We start from the raw sequence: 14,117 nt of genomic DNA, 5'->3' as shown, positions 1-14,117 counted from the left end.
TAAATTTTCTGCTACAGTTCAGCGTAAAATTATTTGTCTAAGGAATTCATAAAAAGAGAGAGATAAGGTACTTTTTGCTACTTGGAAACAACAAACTATAAAAATTACTAATCTCTCTCTCTCTCTCTCTCTCTCTCTTCTTTTCTTTTCTTTTCTTTTCTTTTCTTTTCTTTTCTTTTCTTGTCTTGTCTTGTCTTGTCTTGTCTTGTCTTGTCTTGTCTTGTCTTGTCTTGTCTTGTCTACTCCTCTCTCTCTCTCTCTCTCTCTCTCTCTCTTCCCATCAAGCTAGAGCAATAAAGACACTTCTCTCTCATTCATTAAGGCCACAAGGTCCCCACGATCTTAATTGCCCTTATCCACCTTAACCTAAACAACTTAGATGAGAACGGGGTCATACAGCCTTGCCAAACTATCGTACTCATCGCATTGCATTTTCGTAGTTTCTGACCGATAACTATAGCAAAAAAAAAAAAAAAAAAAACAACATCGATAAGTAACAGTTTTAACGCAAACTTTATTTTTCTATCGTTATTTGGTAAAGTACGAGAGTTTGGAGCATAAAAATGATAAATACAATGTGGTGAGTACGATAATCTGGCAACGCTGGGGTCTTAGCAAGGTGTAGGGGCCGAAATAATATAGATCCACTGTCAGAAAAACTGGATATTATACTCAGCAAAAAGCGTCGAACACCCATGAGGCAAATGATTATTATTTAAGCGAAATCTATAGGGGTGGTGATGTTGAGTTGGCACCAATGACTGGACTCTATAGATTTCGTCCAAAGTCTGTTCAATCAACCCATGGATGTTTGGTACTTTTTTTGCCGGCTGTACACTAACAAGATACGGATATACTGTCAGGATATGGAATCATTGTTAAAATAGGAATATATTTTGACAACAGTTTCTACCCTCGGGACATATATAAGCTGATTGCGGACTTTGATTTTTGATACCCATGTTACTTCCCCCTACCCTCGTTTTAGAAGTTTCTCCGAGTCTAAACTTGTAATTGTCTCCACCAGATGGCGTAAGTGGAGGAAGCTGATGAGCCAGTTTTACCCTCCGGACACATTATATGCTGACTCAGTGACTCTTATGCCTGCGTTTATATAACATCCCTTTACCCTCGCATCAGAAGTTTTTAGGGCCATATTCTTAAGCATTTAGGCGCCCAAGCTCACATATTTGACACGGGTTTCGTAGGAGTTTGGGGCATTTCCAGGGGTAGTTTAATGACCCAAGTTGTAGTTTGACCCTTCCTCCGTACCAAGAACCTAGGAAAACACTCATGAGAATGCAATTGATGTCCTTTTTGGTCTTTTGAAATAGTTGAAGTTAGAGGCAGGAGTGTCTGAGAATACCGACCTAAAAGTTTCTCCTGGTCTGAACTTGCATATTTCTCCACCAGGGCGTATAATAAGGATGTTGATGAGCCAGTTTTTACCTCGCTTGATTTGACAACTTCGCTTTAGAAATTCCTCCACTTGTAAGCTTGCAAATGTCTCCACCTGAGCACCCAGAGAGGACGCACGAATGGCTGTTGTTGCATCCGTCAGCTGTTAATGAGTGACTAACAGGAACTTGCAGCTGGTTTCGACGTCTATAAGTCTCATTATGCATTCGATTTTGTTGTAGGCTACTGAACGCCACGAGATGAGATGGGAAAATGTTGAGTGGTACTGTGTTAATAGAAATAAACATCGTGATTGAGAAAGAGGATGAGATTGAAGAAGAAGAAGAAGAAGAAGAAGAAGAAGAAGAAGAAAAAGAAGAAGATATAGAAGAAGAAGGAAAAGAAGATGGAAAAGTGGAATTACAACATTAATAACAAATACCATGAGAGAAAAAAAAAGAAGGAAAAAGTATTAAAGTATTGCAAAGGTTACGTCTCCATTTACCGAGATAACGAGGAAACCTTGAATTTTTGTGTGCACTTTTTTGTTACGCTTTTTGTTTGTTATAGTCTAGTAGAGGGGACTGCAAAAACTCGACCCCGCCCAGCCCGGCCTAGCCTAGTAAACCGGCTTAACGAGATGCGACACACTTGCTCACACACGGAAGCAAAATCTGTGGAAATCAGGGCAGTATCGACAGAGGCGCCATCTGTCAGGAACTACGCGAGGAAAATTTATGCAAAGTAGGGTGTATACAGGGACAGCTTAGATGGTGCTACTCAGGTTAAAGGAAACATATATCACGAAAATCCAGACTATACAATCATGATAAAGTTTCCGCCTGCTGCTCACATTAAAACAGGAGAAATACATGCAGAGTAGAGAGAACTGGAGGGTACTAGAAAATATATAAGGGAAACATTACCCAAAAGTAAGGAAAAATAAAAGAATGGATTAGGTTTGCTTTAAAAGTCACATGGTAGAAATCTTTGAAAATGTGAGAGAAATGGGAGGAAATTCCTTAAGTGTCATTGACGTATCGATGGGAAAACAATAATGAGATAAACTATATAAGTCTGTACCTAAATAAATTAATAATCAACAAATTAACTAACTAACCTATTAACTAACTAATTAACTAACCAACCAACTAACTTATTAACTAATTAAATAACTAAACCAAGTAACTAATTGAGCAAGTAAGTAAGTAAGTAAGTAAGTAAGTAAGTAGCTAACTAACCATCTAACTAACTAACTCCTACTACTACTACTACTACTACTACTACTACTACTAGGGGAAGGTGGGGCAAATGGCACAAGTGGGTAATATGGACCACCCCGTTTTCTGTGTTTTTAGCTTCTGCCAGCTATTGATAACGATATGGACTTAGACTGGGTTCACACAAGACACTTTTGGTCACCACGAAAAATGGTGGGTAGGTGCACCCTGCACACAAGCCACTGGATCTCGTAGAAGTTATGGATCTCGTAGAAGCAGGAGCTGTCTGTACTCTCTTGGCAAAAAGCGCTGAAGAAAGTACTGCCATGGGTTCACTTCATATATACTTAGTAACAGACTACTACGTGTAGCATTCCACACATTACTTTTTTTTTTTTTTTTTTACAGCAAAGGAGACAGCTCAAGGGCACAAAAAAGTAAACATTAATAAAAAAAAAGCCCGCTACTCGCTGCTCCTAAAAGAATCCAAAGAGGTGGCCGAAAGATAGGTCAGTTTCGGGAGGTGTCCTGATACCCTCCTCTTGAAAGAGTTCAAGTCGTAGGCAGGAGGAAATACAGATGAAGGAAGATTGTTCCAGAGTTTACCAGCGTGAGGGATGAAAGAGTGAAGATGCTGGTTAACTCTTGCATAAGGGGTTTGGACAGTATAGGGATGAGCATGAGTAGAAAGTCGAGTGCAGCGGGGCCGCGGGAGGGGGGGAGGCATGCAGTTAGCAAGTTCAGAAGAGCAGTCAGCGTGGAAATATCGATAGAAGATAGAAAGAGGCAACATTGCGGCGGAATTTAAGAGGTAGAAGACTATCAGTATGAGGAGGAGAGCTGATGAGACGAAGAGCCTTTGCCTCCACTCTGTCCAGAAGAGCTGTGTGAGTGGAGCCCCCCCACACATGAGATGCATACTCCATACGAGGGCGGACAAGGCCCCTGTATATGGACAGCAACTGTGCAGGGGAGAAGAACTGGCGGAGACGGTACAGAACGCCCAGCCTCGAGGAAGCTGATTTAGTAAGAGATGAGATATGAAGTTTCCAGTTGAGATTTTGAGTTAAGGATAGACCGAGGATGTTTAGTGTTGAGGAAGGTGATAGCTGGGTGTTGTCAAAGAATAGGGGATAATTGTTTGGAAGATTGTGTCGAGTGGATAGGTGGAGAAACTGTGTTTTTGAGGCGTTGAAGGACACCAGGTTCTTCTTGCCCCAATCGGAAATAATAGTAAGGTCTGAGGCTGAGCGTTCTGCAGCCTCCAGCCTTGAGTCGTTAAGTTCCTGAAGGGTGGGTCTTCTATTAAAAGAAGTTGAGTAATGCAGAATGCAGAGTGGAATCATCGGCGTAGGAATGAATAGGACAGTTCGTTTTGGAAAGAAGATCATCAATGAACAACAGAAAAAGAGTGGGAGATAGGACAGAACCCTGTGGGACACCACTGTTAATAGATTTAGGGGAAGAACAGTGACCGTCTACCACGGCAGAAATAGAACGGTCAGAAAGGAAACTGGAGATAAAGGTACAGAGAGAAGGATAGAAACCGTAGGAGGGTAGTTTAGAAAGCAAAGATTTGTGCCAGACCCTATCAAAAGCTTTTGATATGTCCAGCGCAATAGCAAAAGTTTCACCGAAACGGCTAAGAGAGGATGACCAAGAGTCAGTTAAGTAGAACGCCCCTTGCGGAACCCATACTGGCGATCAGATAGAAGGTCAGAAGTGGAAAGGTGCTTTTGAATCTTCCGGTTAAGGATTGATTCAAAAGCTTTAGATAGACAAGAAAGTAAAGCTATAGGACGGTAGTTTGAGGGATTGGAGCGGTCACCCTTCTTAGGCACAGGCTGTATGAAGGCATACTTCCAGCAAGAAGGAAAGGTAGATGTTGACAGGCAGAGGCGAAAGAGTTTGACCAGGCAGGGTGACAGCACGGAGGCACAGTTTTTAAGGACAATAGGAGGCACTCCATCAGGTCCATAAGCCATCTGAGGATTGAGGCCAGAGAGGGCATAGAAAACGTCATTTTGAAGAATCTTTATAACAGGCATAAAGGAGTCAGAGGGGGGATGAGTAGGAGAAATATGCCCAGAATCGTCCAGAGTGGAGTTTTTAGAAAAAGTTTGAGAGAAGAGTTCAGCCTTAGAGATAGATGAGACGGCAGTGTTGCTGTCAGGACTGAGGAGTGGAGGGAAAGATGAAGAAGTGAAGTTGGAGGAGATGTTTTTGGCTAGATGCCAGAAGTCACGGGAAGAGTTAGAGAAAGCAAGGTTTTGACATTTTCTATTAATGAAAGAATTTTTGGTTAGTCGGAGAATAGATTTGGCACGATTTCGGGCAGAAATGTAAAGTTCATAATTAGCATTAGTTTGAAGGCTCTGGTATCTTTTGTGAGCTACCTCTCTATCATTGACAGCACGAGAACAAGCGTGATCAAACCAAGGCTTCTTAGCGTGAGGAGTAGAGAAAGAACGAGGAATGTATTCCTCCATTCCAGAGACAATCACCTCTGTGATGCGCTGAGCACACACAGAGGGGCCTCTATCCTGGAAGCAATAATCATTCCACGGAATGGAAAAGTACATCCTCAGGTCGCCCAACCGAGCTGAAGCAAAATGCCAGAAGCATCGCCTCTTCGGTGGGTCCAGAGGGTGTACAGGAGCGATAGGACAGGATGCAGAAATAAGATTGTGATCGGAGGAGCCCAACGGAGAGAACAGTTTGACAGAATAAGCAGAAGGGTTTGAGGTAAGGAAGAGGTCTAGAATGTTGGGCCGATCTCCAAGACGGTCAGGAATACGTGTAGGGTGCTGGACCAACTGCTCTAGGTCGTTGAGGATAGCAAAGTTGTAGGCTTGTTCACCAGGATGGTCAGTGAAAGAGGATGAAAGCCAAAGCTGGAACATTGAAATCTCCTAGGATGGAGATTTGAAGGAGAGTGGGTCAAGATGTGCTCCACTTTAGAATTCAAATAGTCAAAGAATTTTACATAGTTGGTAGAGTTAGGTGAGAGATAAACAGCACAGATGTATTTAGTAATAGAATGACAGTGAAGTCTTAACCAGATGGTGGAAAATTCAGAAGAGTCAAGGTCGTGGGCACGAGAGCAAGTGATGTCGTTGCGCACGTAGGCGCAACATCCAGCTTTGGATTGAAATTTAGGATAGAGATAGTAGGAGGGAACAGAGTAGAGATTGCTGTCAGTAGCCTCAGAAACCTGTGTTTCGGTAAGGAAGAGAAGGTGAGGTTTAGAGGAGGAGAGATGATGTTCCACAGAATGAAAATTAGAGCGAAGACCGCGAATGTTGCAGAAATTGAGAAGAAAGACGTTCGAGGAGTTATCAAGACACCTCTCGGGTCGGCAGCCAGAAGGGAATTTGTGGTCCTTACAGAGTTAAAAGAACACGATAATTTTTTTTCTACCTCAGGCGGTCACAGGATAGGTTTAATCATCTTATGACAATAACTGGTCCACGTATAACACGGCAGGACATCAACATGAGGAAGTGTGTCCCAGTAGATGAGAGACTTCCGGTAATTTTAATATAAGACTGAACATGAAGAATATTAAGTCACATTAGATGTAATTTATTGACATAATTCAGCAGTCTTTGCGGTTACATAACATTTTCCCCTTTCTACTTCCGGGTAAATAAAACTACCACATTTAGTAATTAATCCACACCAAAATCAATTAATATGCAAAACTGTGAAACGAAATGAAACATTAGTTCTGAAAGCATATAAGAGCTTATCCATTATATCCTGAACACAAGTTATGCGTGAAGGTCATACTTATACATCATTATGACAGTTAAAATTCAGGTGTTCAAGCGTCGAGACAGAGGGAAAGCGGCGGGTGGCGGGGTGGTGGTCACCGATAGTGGCTCGTGTGAATCCAGACTTAGGCTGGATTCACACGAGCCACATTTTAGTGGTCAGTGGCCGCCACAAAATAATGGTCAAAATAGAACACACACATCTTTATGGGTGCATGCACACTGGCCACTTTTTTGTGGTCGCCACAAAACAGTGTTTGTGGCGGCGGAGCCATTTTTTCCGACAACTCCACAGTGGCCATGGATAGATACCGTTGTTTCAAATGGCAGCGTGCACACGAGCCACTATCGGTGGCCACCACCCTACCACCTGCCAATTTCCCTCTGTCGTGATACTGACCTTCATGAATCATAACTTTCACGCATAACTTGTGTTCAGGACACGATGAATAAGCTCTTACATGCTTTCAGAATTAATGCTTCATTTCGTTTACAGTTTTGCATATTAATAGATTCTGGTGTGGATTAACTACTGAATGTGGTAGTTTTATTTATTAGGAAGTAGAAAGTGGAAATGTTATGTAACCGCAAAGACTGCTGAATTGTCAATAAATTACATCTAATGTACTTAATATTCATGTTCAGCCTTACGTAAATTAAGATTACCGCAAGTCTCTTCTGCTGGCACACACTTCCTCGTGTTGGTGTCCTGCCGTGTTATACGTGGACCAGTTACTGTCATTAGATGATTTTAAAGCTGTCCTGCGACTTCCTGAAGTAGTAAAAAAAAAAAAATATCAGGGTGCTCTTTTAGCTCTGTAAAATAATGATGTGTGGAATGCTAGACGCAGTAGTCTGCTGCTAACTATGGGGTGAACCCAGTACTTTTTTCTGCGCTTTTTGCCAAGAGAGCACAGACAGCTGCTACCTCTACGAGACCCATAACCCCACGTACTGACCTCATTAGTGGCCGCCACCGAGTGGTTCGTATGTAGGGTGCCTCACCATTTTTCGTGGCAAGCATTTTTCGTGGTGGCCACTGACCATGTCTCGTGTGAACCAAGCCTAGATTTTTGTCTTTTCTGATCTGTTTTCGGTTGTTTTTGTATAGAGATGACACGATTGCCTTCAGTATACCTTCCTTTTACAACGTGTAATGAACGTGTCATTACCTAGGTCATCTGGTTATTAAGAGTACTATCTTGCTGGCCCCACCCCCCGCCCCTGGACCCTCGGGATCTCCAGCACCGCCGTGAACGCCCCGGGGGAGCCGAGACGCTCTGCATGCCGGGACCTCTGGGCCCTGAGCTCGCCAGGGAGACCTTGGGCCCCCTGACGCTCCCCAGCCCCGCTGAGGCGAGGAGGGTTGGAGAAAGACTTGCCTCTTAAACCACCAGACGGGAATATTAAGTTAATCGAAACTACCAAAACTACCGTGAAGGCGCCGATCACGGAGTTTGTCGGATCCGGGATGGCAGAACGAAGGAGCCGAAGGAACGTGACAGATCATCCTAAGAATGACCTTGGGATGGTTTTCGGGGCAGCATCCGTTTCCCTCTTATCCTTATTGCTTCCCTTTTGCTTATTTTGCATATTCCTTTTCTCTCTCTCTCTCTCTCTCTCTCTCTCTCTCTCTCTCTCAATATTGTAGTAGTAGTAGTAGTAGTAGTAGTAGTAGTAGTAGTAGTAGTAGTAGTGGTAGTAGTAGTAGTAATAACAGTAGTAGTAGCAGTAGTAGTAGTAGTAGTAGTACTAGCAGGAGCAGCAGCAGCAGCAGGAGCAGTAGTAGTAGTAGTAGTAGTAGTAGTAGTAGCAGCAGCAGCAGTAGTAGTAATAGTAGTAGCAGCAGCAGCAGCAGTAGTAGTAATAGTAGTAGTAGTAGTAGTACCAGTAACAGCAGTAGTAGTAGAAATATTAGTTAGACCAAATCTGAGTGTTGTTTCGTGTCTGTTTGGTCTTGCTTGGGAGGCGGTGGCCGAGTGGTTAGCGTGCGGGCGTTGTGAGACCGGGGACCTACTCGAGTCCCACCGATGGATGCTGACAATTTTCAAGCATCACCGAGTGGCGGAAGATCACCCACGTGCTGCCCAGACCTTCAGTCAATCCTAACTTCAGCGAGTTCGGTCAAGAGGAGCACCGGGGGGCAGCATGGGCCAGGCAAGAGTCATACATGCCACTACGGGCTGGGGTCGCTCAAGAGACGCCCTCAAGAAAGCCTACCGGCGCTAAAAAAAAAAGAAAAAAAAAAAGTCCCGTCCACGATCTGCCACCTGTCCGCGCGCCACGCGCAAGGTCACTGACCTTTATGAATTTTAACTGTTATAATGGTGTATAAGTATGACCTTCACGCATAACTTGTGTTCAGGACATGGTGAATAAGCTCTTACGTGCTTTCAGAATTAATGTTTCATTTTGTTTCACAATTTTGCATATTAATAGATTCTGATGTGGATTAACTACTTAATGTGGTAGCTTTATTTATTAGGAAGTAGAAAGTGGAAATGTTATGTAACCGCAAAGACTATTGAATTGTCAATAAATTACGTGCATCTAATGTACTTTATATTCTTCATGTTCAGCCGTACATTAAGATTACCGCAAGTCTCTTCTGCTGGCACACACTTCCTCATGTTGGTGTCCTGCCGTGTTATACGTGGACCAATTACTGTCATAAGATGATCAAAGCTGTCCTGTGACTTCCTGAAGTAGTCAAAAAACTTATCAGGGTGTTCTTTTAGTTCTGTCAATGATGTGTGTAATGCTACACGCAGTATATAATCTGTTGCTAACTATAGGGTAAACCCAGTACTTTCTTCTGCGCTTTTTGCCAAGAGAGCACAGACAGCTGCTACCACTACGAGACCCATAACCCCACGTACTGACCTCATTAGTGGCCGCCACCGAGTGGCTCGTATGTAGGGTGCACCTACTCACCTTTTTTCGTGGCGACCATTTTTTGTGGTGGCCACTTTTTGTGGCGGCCACTGACAGTGATAACTAAACAGTGTCTCGTGTGAACCCAGCCTTTTACTCCTCGGCTCATTAGTCAGCTGTAACATCGGAGCAAGTCTGGACGCCGTCGTTTGTTTGTGTGTGAAAAATCCCAGAATATTTTATCACCAGCTGATCTATTGGTAAGGGTCTGATAAAACCGTGTTTGTAGGAATACTGTGACTTATAATTTCATGTGTTATTGCATGATTCTTTGGTGTTACTCTGTGAATGAGTCTGACTACTGAAACATTTTTCTGCACCACCAGTGTTCCGCCGAGATTGTTGTTAACATTTTCATTGCCCTCGGGGCAAAACGGCCCACTTAACAATAATTAATTTTTGCTGTTAACTAACTCACAACTTCACTGAACAAAGATAAGGACAAAAAGTTCTCTGTTTCTTTTATATGAATATTAATTTTATGTTCAGGAAGGTAATGTCACTTTTCATTTGTGAGTTCATGCTGTTTATGCTATTGAGCAAAAGAACAATTATTTTTGTAATGCATAAAGAACTTTTATGTTTAGAAAGGTAAGTTCACTTTCACTTGTGAGTAGTTTCATGAGAGTTCATTGGTGTTCATGCTATTGAGCCACAGATCATTTATTTTTGTAATGGAATAAGAACTTTTATGTTCAGGAAGGTAATATCACTTTTCATTTCTGAGTAGTTTATAAGAATTCATTGTTGTTCATGCTACTGAGCCTAAGATAAATTATTTTCTAATGGAATAAGAACTAGATTATTTTAGTTTTATGTTAAGTAATCTTTCTGGTGTGATTATCTATCAAAACGTATGTTTTGGCATGTTACCGAGCATTTCCATATGAGGGCCATTTTGACCCATATGTGAGGACCGTTTTGACCCACCCATTGTACAAAATGGCCCACCTGTGGCCTTTTTTTTTATCCTCATGAGTAAAGCGGTTCTTGCAAAGAGAGTTTATTTTGTTTAATGATAAATAAAGATTGCAAAAACACCAACTATCTCTGAATATAGTACAACAGTGCTGCAAAATCTGGAGTGAAACCTTATGGGTGCCGTTTTGCCCCACCTTCTCCGACTACTACTACTACTACTACTACTACTACTACTACTACTACTACTACTACTACTACTACTACTACTACTACTACTACTACTACTATTACTACTACTTCTACTACTACTACTACTACTACTACTACTACTACTACTTCTACTACTACTACACTACAACCACCACCACAACTTCTATGCACCCAGCGTCAGTGAATCAAGCATAGAAACAGCGTCAGTCTCTCAGTCAGCCCCGTCTTACTCACTGAAGTCGAAGTTAGCGTTGACTCCCCCGTAGTCCTTGAGTCTGAAGAGGTAGGAGTCCCTCACGCCACACTTGACGTGCCAGCCCTTCTTGTTGTCCAGCACGCAAAACCCCGCCGCCGACCCTATATACACATACATACACTAGAATACACTTGGGCAAAGAGAGGACTTATATATTCTATTTAGCCTACGGTGAGAATACATCAGAAAAGCCCCGCCCGCTGCCCCCCTTCCTACCTGACTCTACGTGAAGCCAGATTTTGTCCAACCCCGGCAGGATCGAACTGTCATCCAGTCACAAGCGTTAACCTGTAGCAGCAACGGGCCAAATTTGTGGCCTTACCGTTAACCAGCGACGGGCCAAATTTTTGCCATCATATAAACCCCCAAAAATACATGATGCATAAACTGATCACAAATGCGTTGATATATTTTATGAACTGGTTTGCGTGAGTGATGATTTTTTCTCATTTTTCTCGCTTAAAGGGGCCTTAAGAAACATGATCCTCGCTGCTACCGGGTTAATTAAAGTAGCTCCTCTGTCACTTACGGGGAGGAGCTACTTTCCTGACGTGTTCTCACCACAGCTGTGCACAGGCGGTATGGACTTTAGCACACATAGCAGCTCCTAAATCAAGACCAAGATCAACGGCGACTTATATATCGTCACATTCATAAACAAAATGCCGAAGTAATTTTTTTCTACTTATCAGGAAATCGAAAAAAAAAATAAAATCTAACTCGGCTTTGGTATAGGTTGAACTGTAAAGGTAATTTTTTTTAACATTTAGGCTACACTTGGAATAACAAGGGCTGGGCAACTATAGGCTACCAAAATGTACGTCGCATGATGAATAATAATTAAGTACTTTATGTATTTATTTAGTAAGTTAGTTAGTTAGATGGTTAATTAGCTAGTTAGGTGATTAGTTAGTTGATTAGATGGTTAGATAGTTAGTTAGTTAGTGTACTGAAACATCTAGAAATCGTCCCAAAAATTACTTTACGACTGACGACTTAATCATCTGCTTGTTTCCGTTTATAAATCTATCTAACCTCTGTTGGAAACCACTACTACTATTGCTACTACTACTACTACTACTACTACTACTACTACTACTACTACTACTACTTACTACTGCTCCTCCTCCTCCTACTACTACTACTACTACTACTACTACTACTACTACTACGCTACTAGTACTACCACTACTTCTACTAAAATCATTCTTTTTCCTTTTTACTCACCTATACAGCACGCCATCACTGTTGCCAACACCACACGCCGCGATGACCCTTCTCCTCCTCTGCCTCTTCCGCCCCCTCCCATGGCGCCCTCTTGTTCGTCTTTTGTTCACTTATTACACTTCACACATGGACAGTTCGTTATTTTCTGTCTATTCCACTTCATCCACTTGGCACTAGTTTGTTTCGATCACATTTTTGCACACAGTTTTGTTTTCTTCGTTTTTCGTAAGATTAGGCTAGGCTACGTCTGTTCCATTTTCCTTCCTTTTACTTATTCTTTCTTTATCTTTTCATATATTTACTTATTTGCTTACTTGCTTAACTGTATATTTACTTATCTATTAGCATGGCAAATCGTTTAGGTGGTGAATAGGAAGAAATTTAAACGTGATTGTTATTGTTATTGTTGCTGTTATTATTTTCCTTTTTAATCACTGTTTTCGTTGATGCTTATTCTCTCTTTCTTTTGTGCTTCTCAGGGTTATGCTGGAGGAGGGCGGGGCTGGGAAGAGGATCGAAACCTGTTGCTTCCTTAACCACGACCTGGAATGGAGGAGAGAGGAGTTATTGACAAAAAAACAAAAGAAAAAAAAATGTTGACGTGTCGCTGAGCCGTGCGATATATAGGCTAGGGAAGTAGAGTTATTGAGGTGTGTAGGTAGGTAGATAGGTAGTTATATAGGCCTAGATATGAAGGGAGGGAGGGTGGAGGGGAATAGAGTTAAATAGGGAGTGAGGGAAGGAGGGAGGAAGGGAAAAAAAGAGGTATGAAGTAAGAGATGGAGGGAGGTAAGAGTGAGGGAGAAAAGATAGAAGAGGAAGGAGAAAAAAGGGGAAGAAGAGGAAGTAGAGTTAGATAAAGATTGAAGGAGGGAAAAGGGAATAAAGGAGAGAGAGAGGGAGGAAAGAGGAGAAATATGGAGGTAGAAAACGAGAGAGGGAGGAGGAGAAAAGACGAAATGGATAAAGTAAAGGAGAGAGGTGGGTATGGAGGTAGAGAGGGAGGGGTAATGATAGAGAAGTGAAGAGAGAGATATATATAAGGCACAAGGGAAACTCAGACATGAATAGCCTACTTCCCACGCCATCCGGTTTATGCTGTGTTATCTATTTGTGAAGAAGTGGCCGAACTATAAGATGCTTGGAGGATGAGAAAACAGAAAAAAATGTAGGAGAGAGGCAAAGAAGGGAGGGGAAACATACCGAGAGAGCGAAGACATGATAAGGAAAGGCAGAGGAAGAGACGAGTGGTTATAGTGAGGAAGCTTGATATAGATGTTTAATTATATATGTGACTATATTTTTTACTTAATTAAAAAACACGTATTATCAGACGCTTACGACTCTTATATTTTTCCCATGGCCACAAAAAAGATTACCCGGGTTCTCATGAGCGCAGAAGCCTTGTAAAACTATCACTAGGCTCATACAACTACCCATGAAGAAGCTCGATATAGATGTTTAAATATATGCGACTATTTTTCACTTAATTAAACCCGTATTCTCAGACGCTTACGACTCTTACAACATTTTTCCCATGGCCACAAAAGAGATTACCCGGGTTCTCATGAGTGCAGAACCCTTGTAAAACTACCACTAGGCTCATACAACTACCCATGAAGAAGCTCGATATAGATGTTTAAATATATGCGACTATTTTTCACTTAATTAAACCCGTATTCTCAGACGCTTACGACTCTTACTACATTTTTCCCAAGCGCAGAAGCCTTGTAAAACTACCACTAGGCTCATACAACGACCCATGAAGAAGCTCGATATAGATGATTTAATATATGCGACTATTTTTCACTTAATTAAACCCGTATTCTCAGACGCTTACGACTCTTACAACATTTTTCCCATGGCCACAAAAAAGATTACCCGGGTTCTCATGAGCGCAGAAGCCTTGTAAAACTATCACTATGCTCATACAACTACCCATGAAGAAGCTCGATATAGATGTTTAAATATATGCGACTATTTTTCACTTAATTAAACCCGTATTCTCAGACGCTTACGACTCTTACAACATTTTTCCCATGGCCACAAAAAAAATTACCCGGGTTCTCATGAGCGCAGAAGCCTTGTAAAACTACCACTAGGCTCATACAACTACCCATGAAGAAGCTCGATATAGATGATTTAATATATGTGACTATTTTTTACTTGATTAAA

The 14,117-nt window shown here is 41.9% G+C and overlaps 1 protein-coding gene across 2 annotated transcripts in view; it reads right to left on the bottom strand.

Moving 5' to 3' along the window:
- Nucleotides 1-14,117, bottom strand: part of LOC126996015 (uncharacterized) — a 58,838-nt gene that overhangs the window by 15,620 nt on the left and 29,101 nt on the right. The window contains exons 2-3 of one of the 2 annotated variants that reach the window (XM_050856003.1): nt 11,943-12,485; nt 10,694-10,816 (exon numbers count right to left, since the gene is read on the bottom strand). In XM_050856003.1, coding sequence (XP_050711960.1) covers nt 10,694-10,816; nt 11,943-12,024 — 205 coding nt within the window. In that variant the 5' untranslated portion in view covers nt 12,025-12,485. The remainder of the gene's footprint in view (nt 1-10,693; nt 10,817-11,942; nt 12,486-14,117) is intronic. The other variant, XM_050856004.1, reaches the window with a different exon arrangement.

The sequence above is a fragment of the Eriocheir sinensis genome, chromosome 9 (genome assembly GCF_024679095.1).
Source record: "Eriocheir sinensis breed Jianghai 21 chromosome 9, ASM2467909v1, whole genome shotgun sequence".
NCBI classification, from domain to species: Eukaryota; Metazoa; Arthropoda; class Malacostraca; order Decapoda; family Varunidae; genus Eriocheir; species Eriocheir sinensis.
This window is presented reverse-complemented; position numbering and strand designations above follow the sequence as displayed.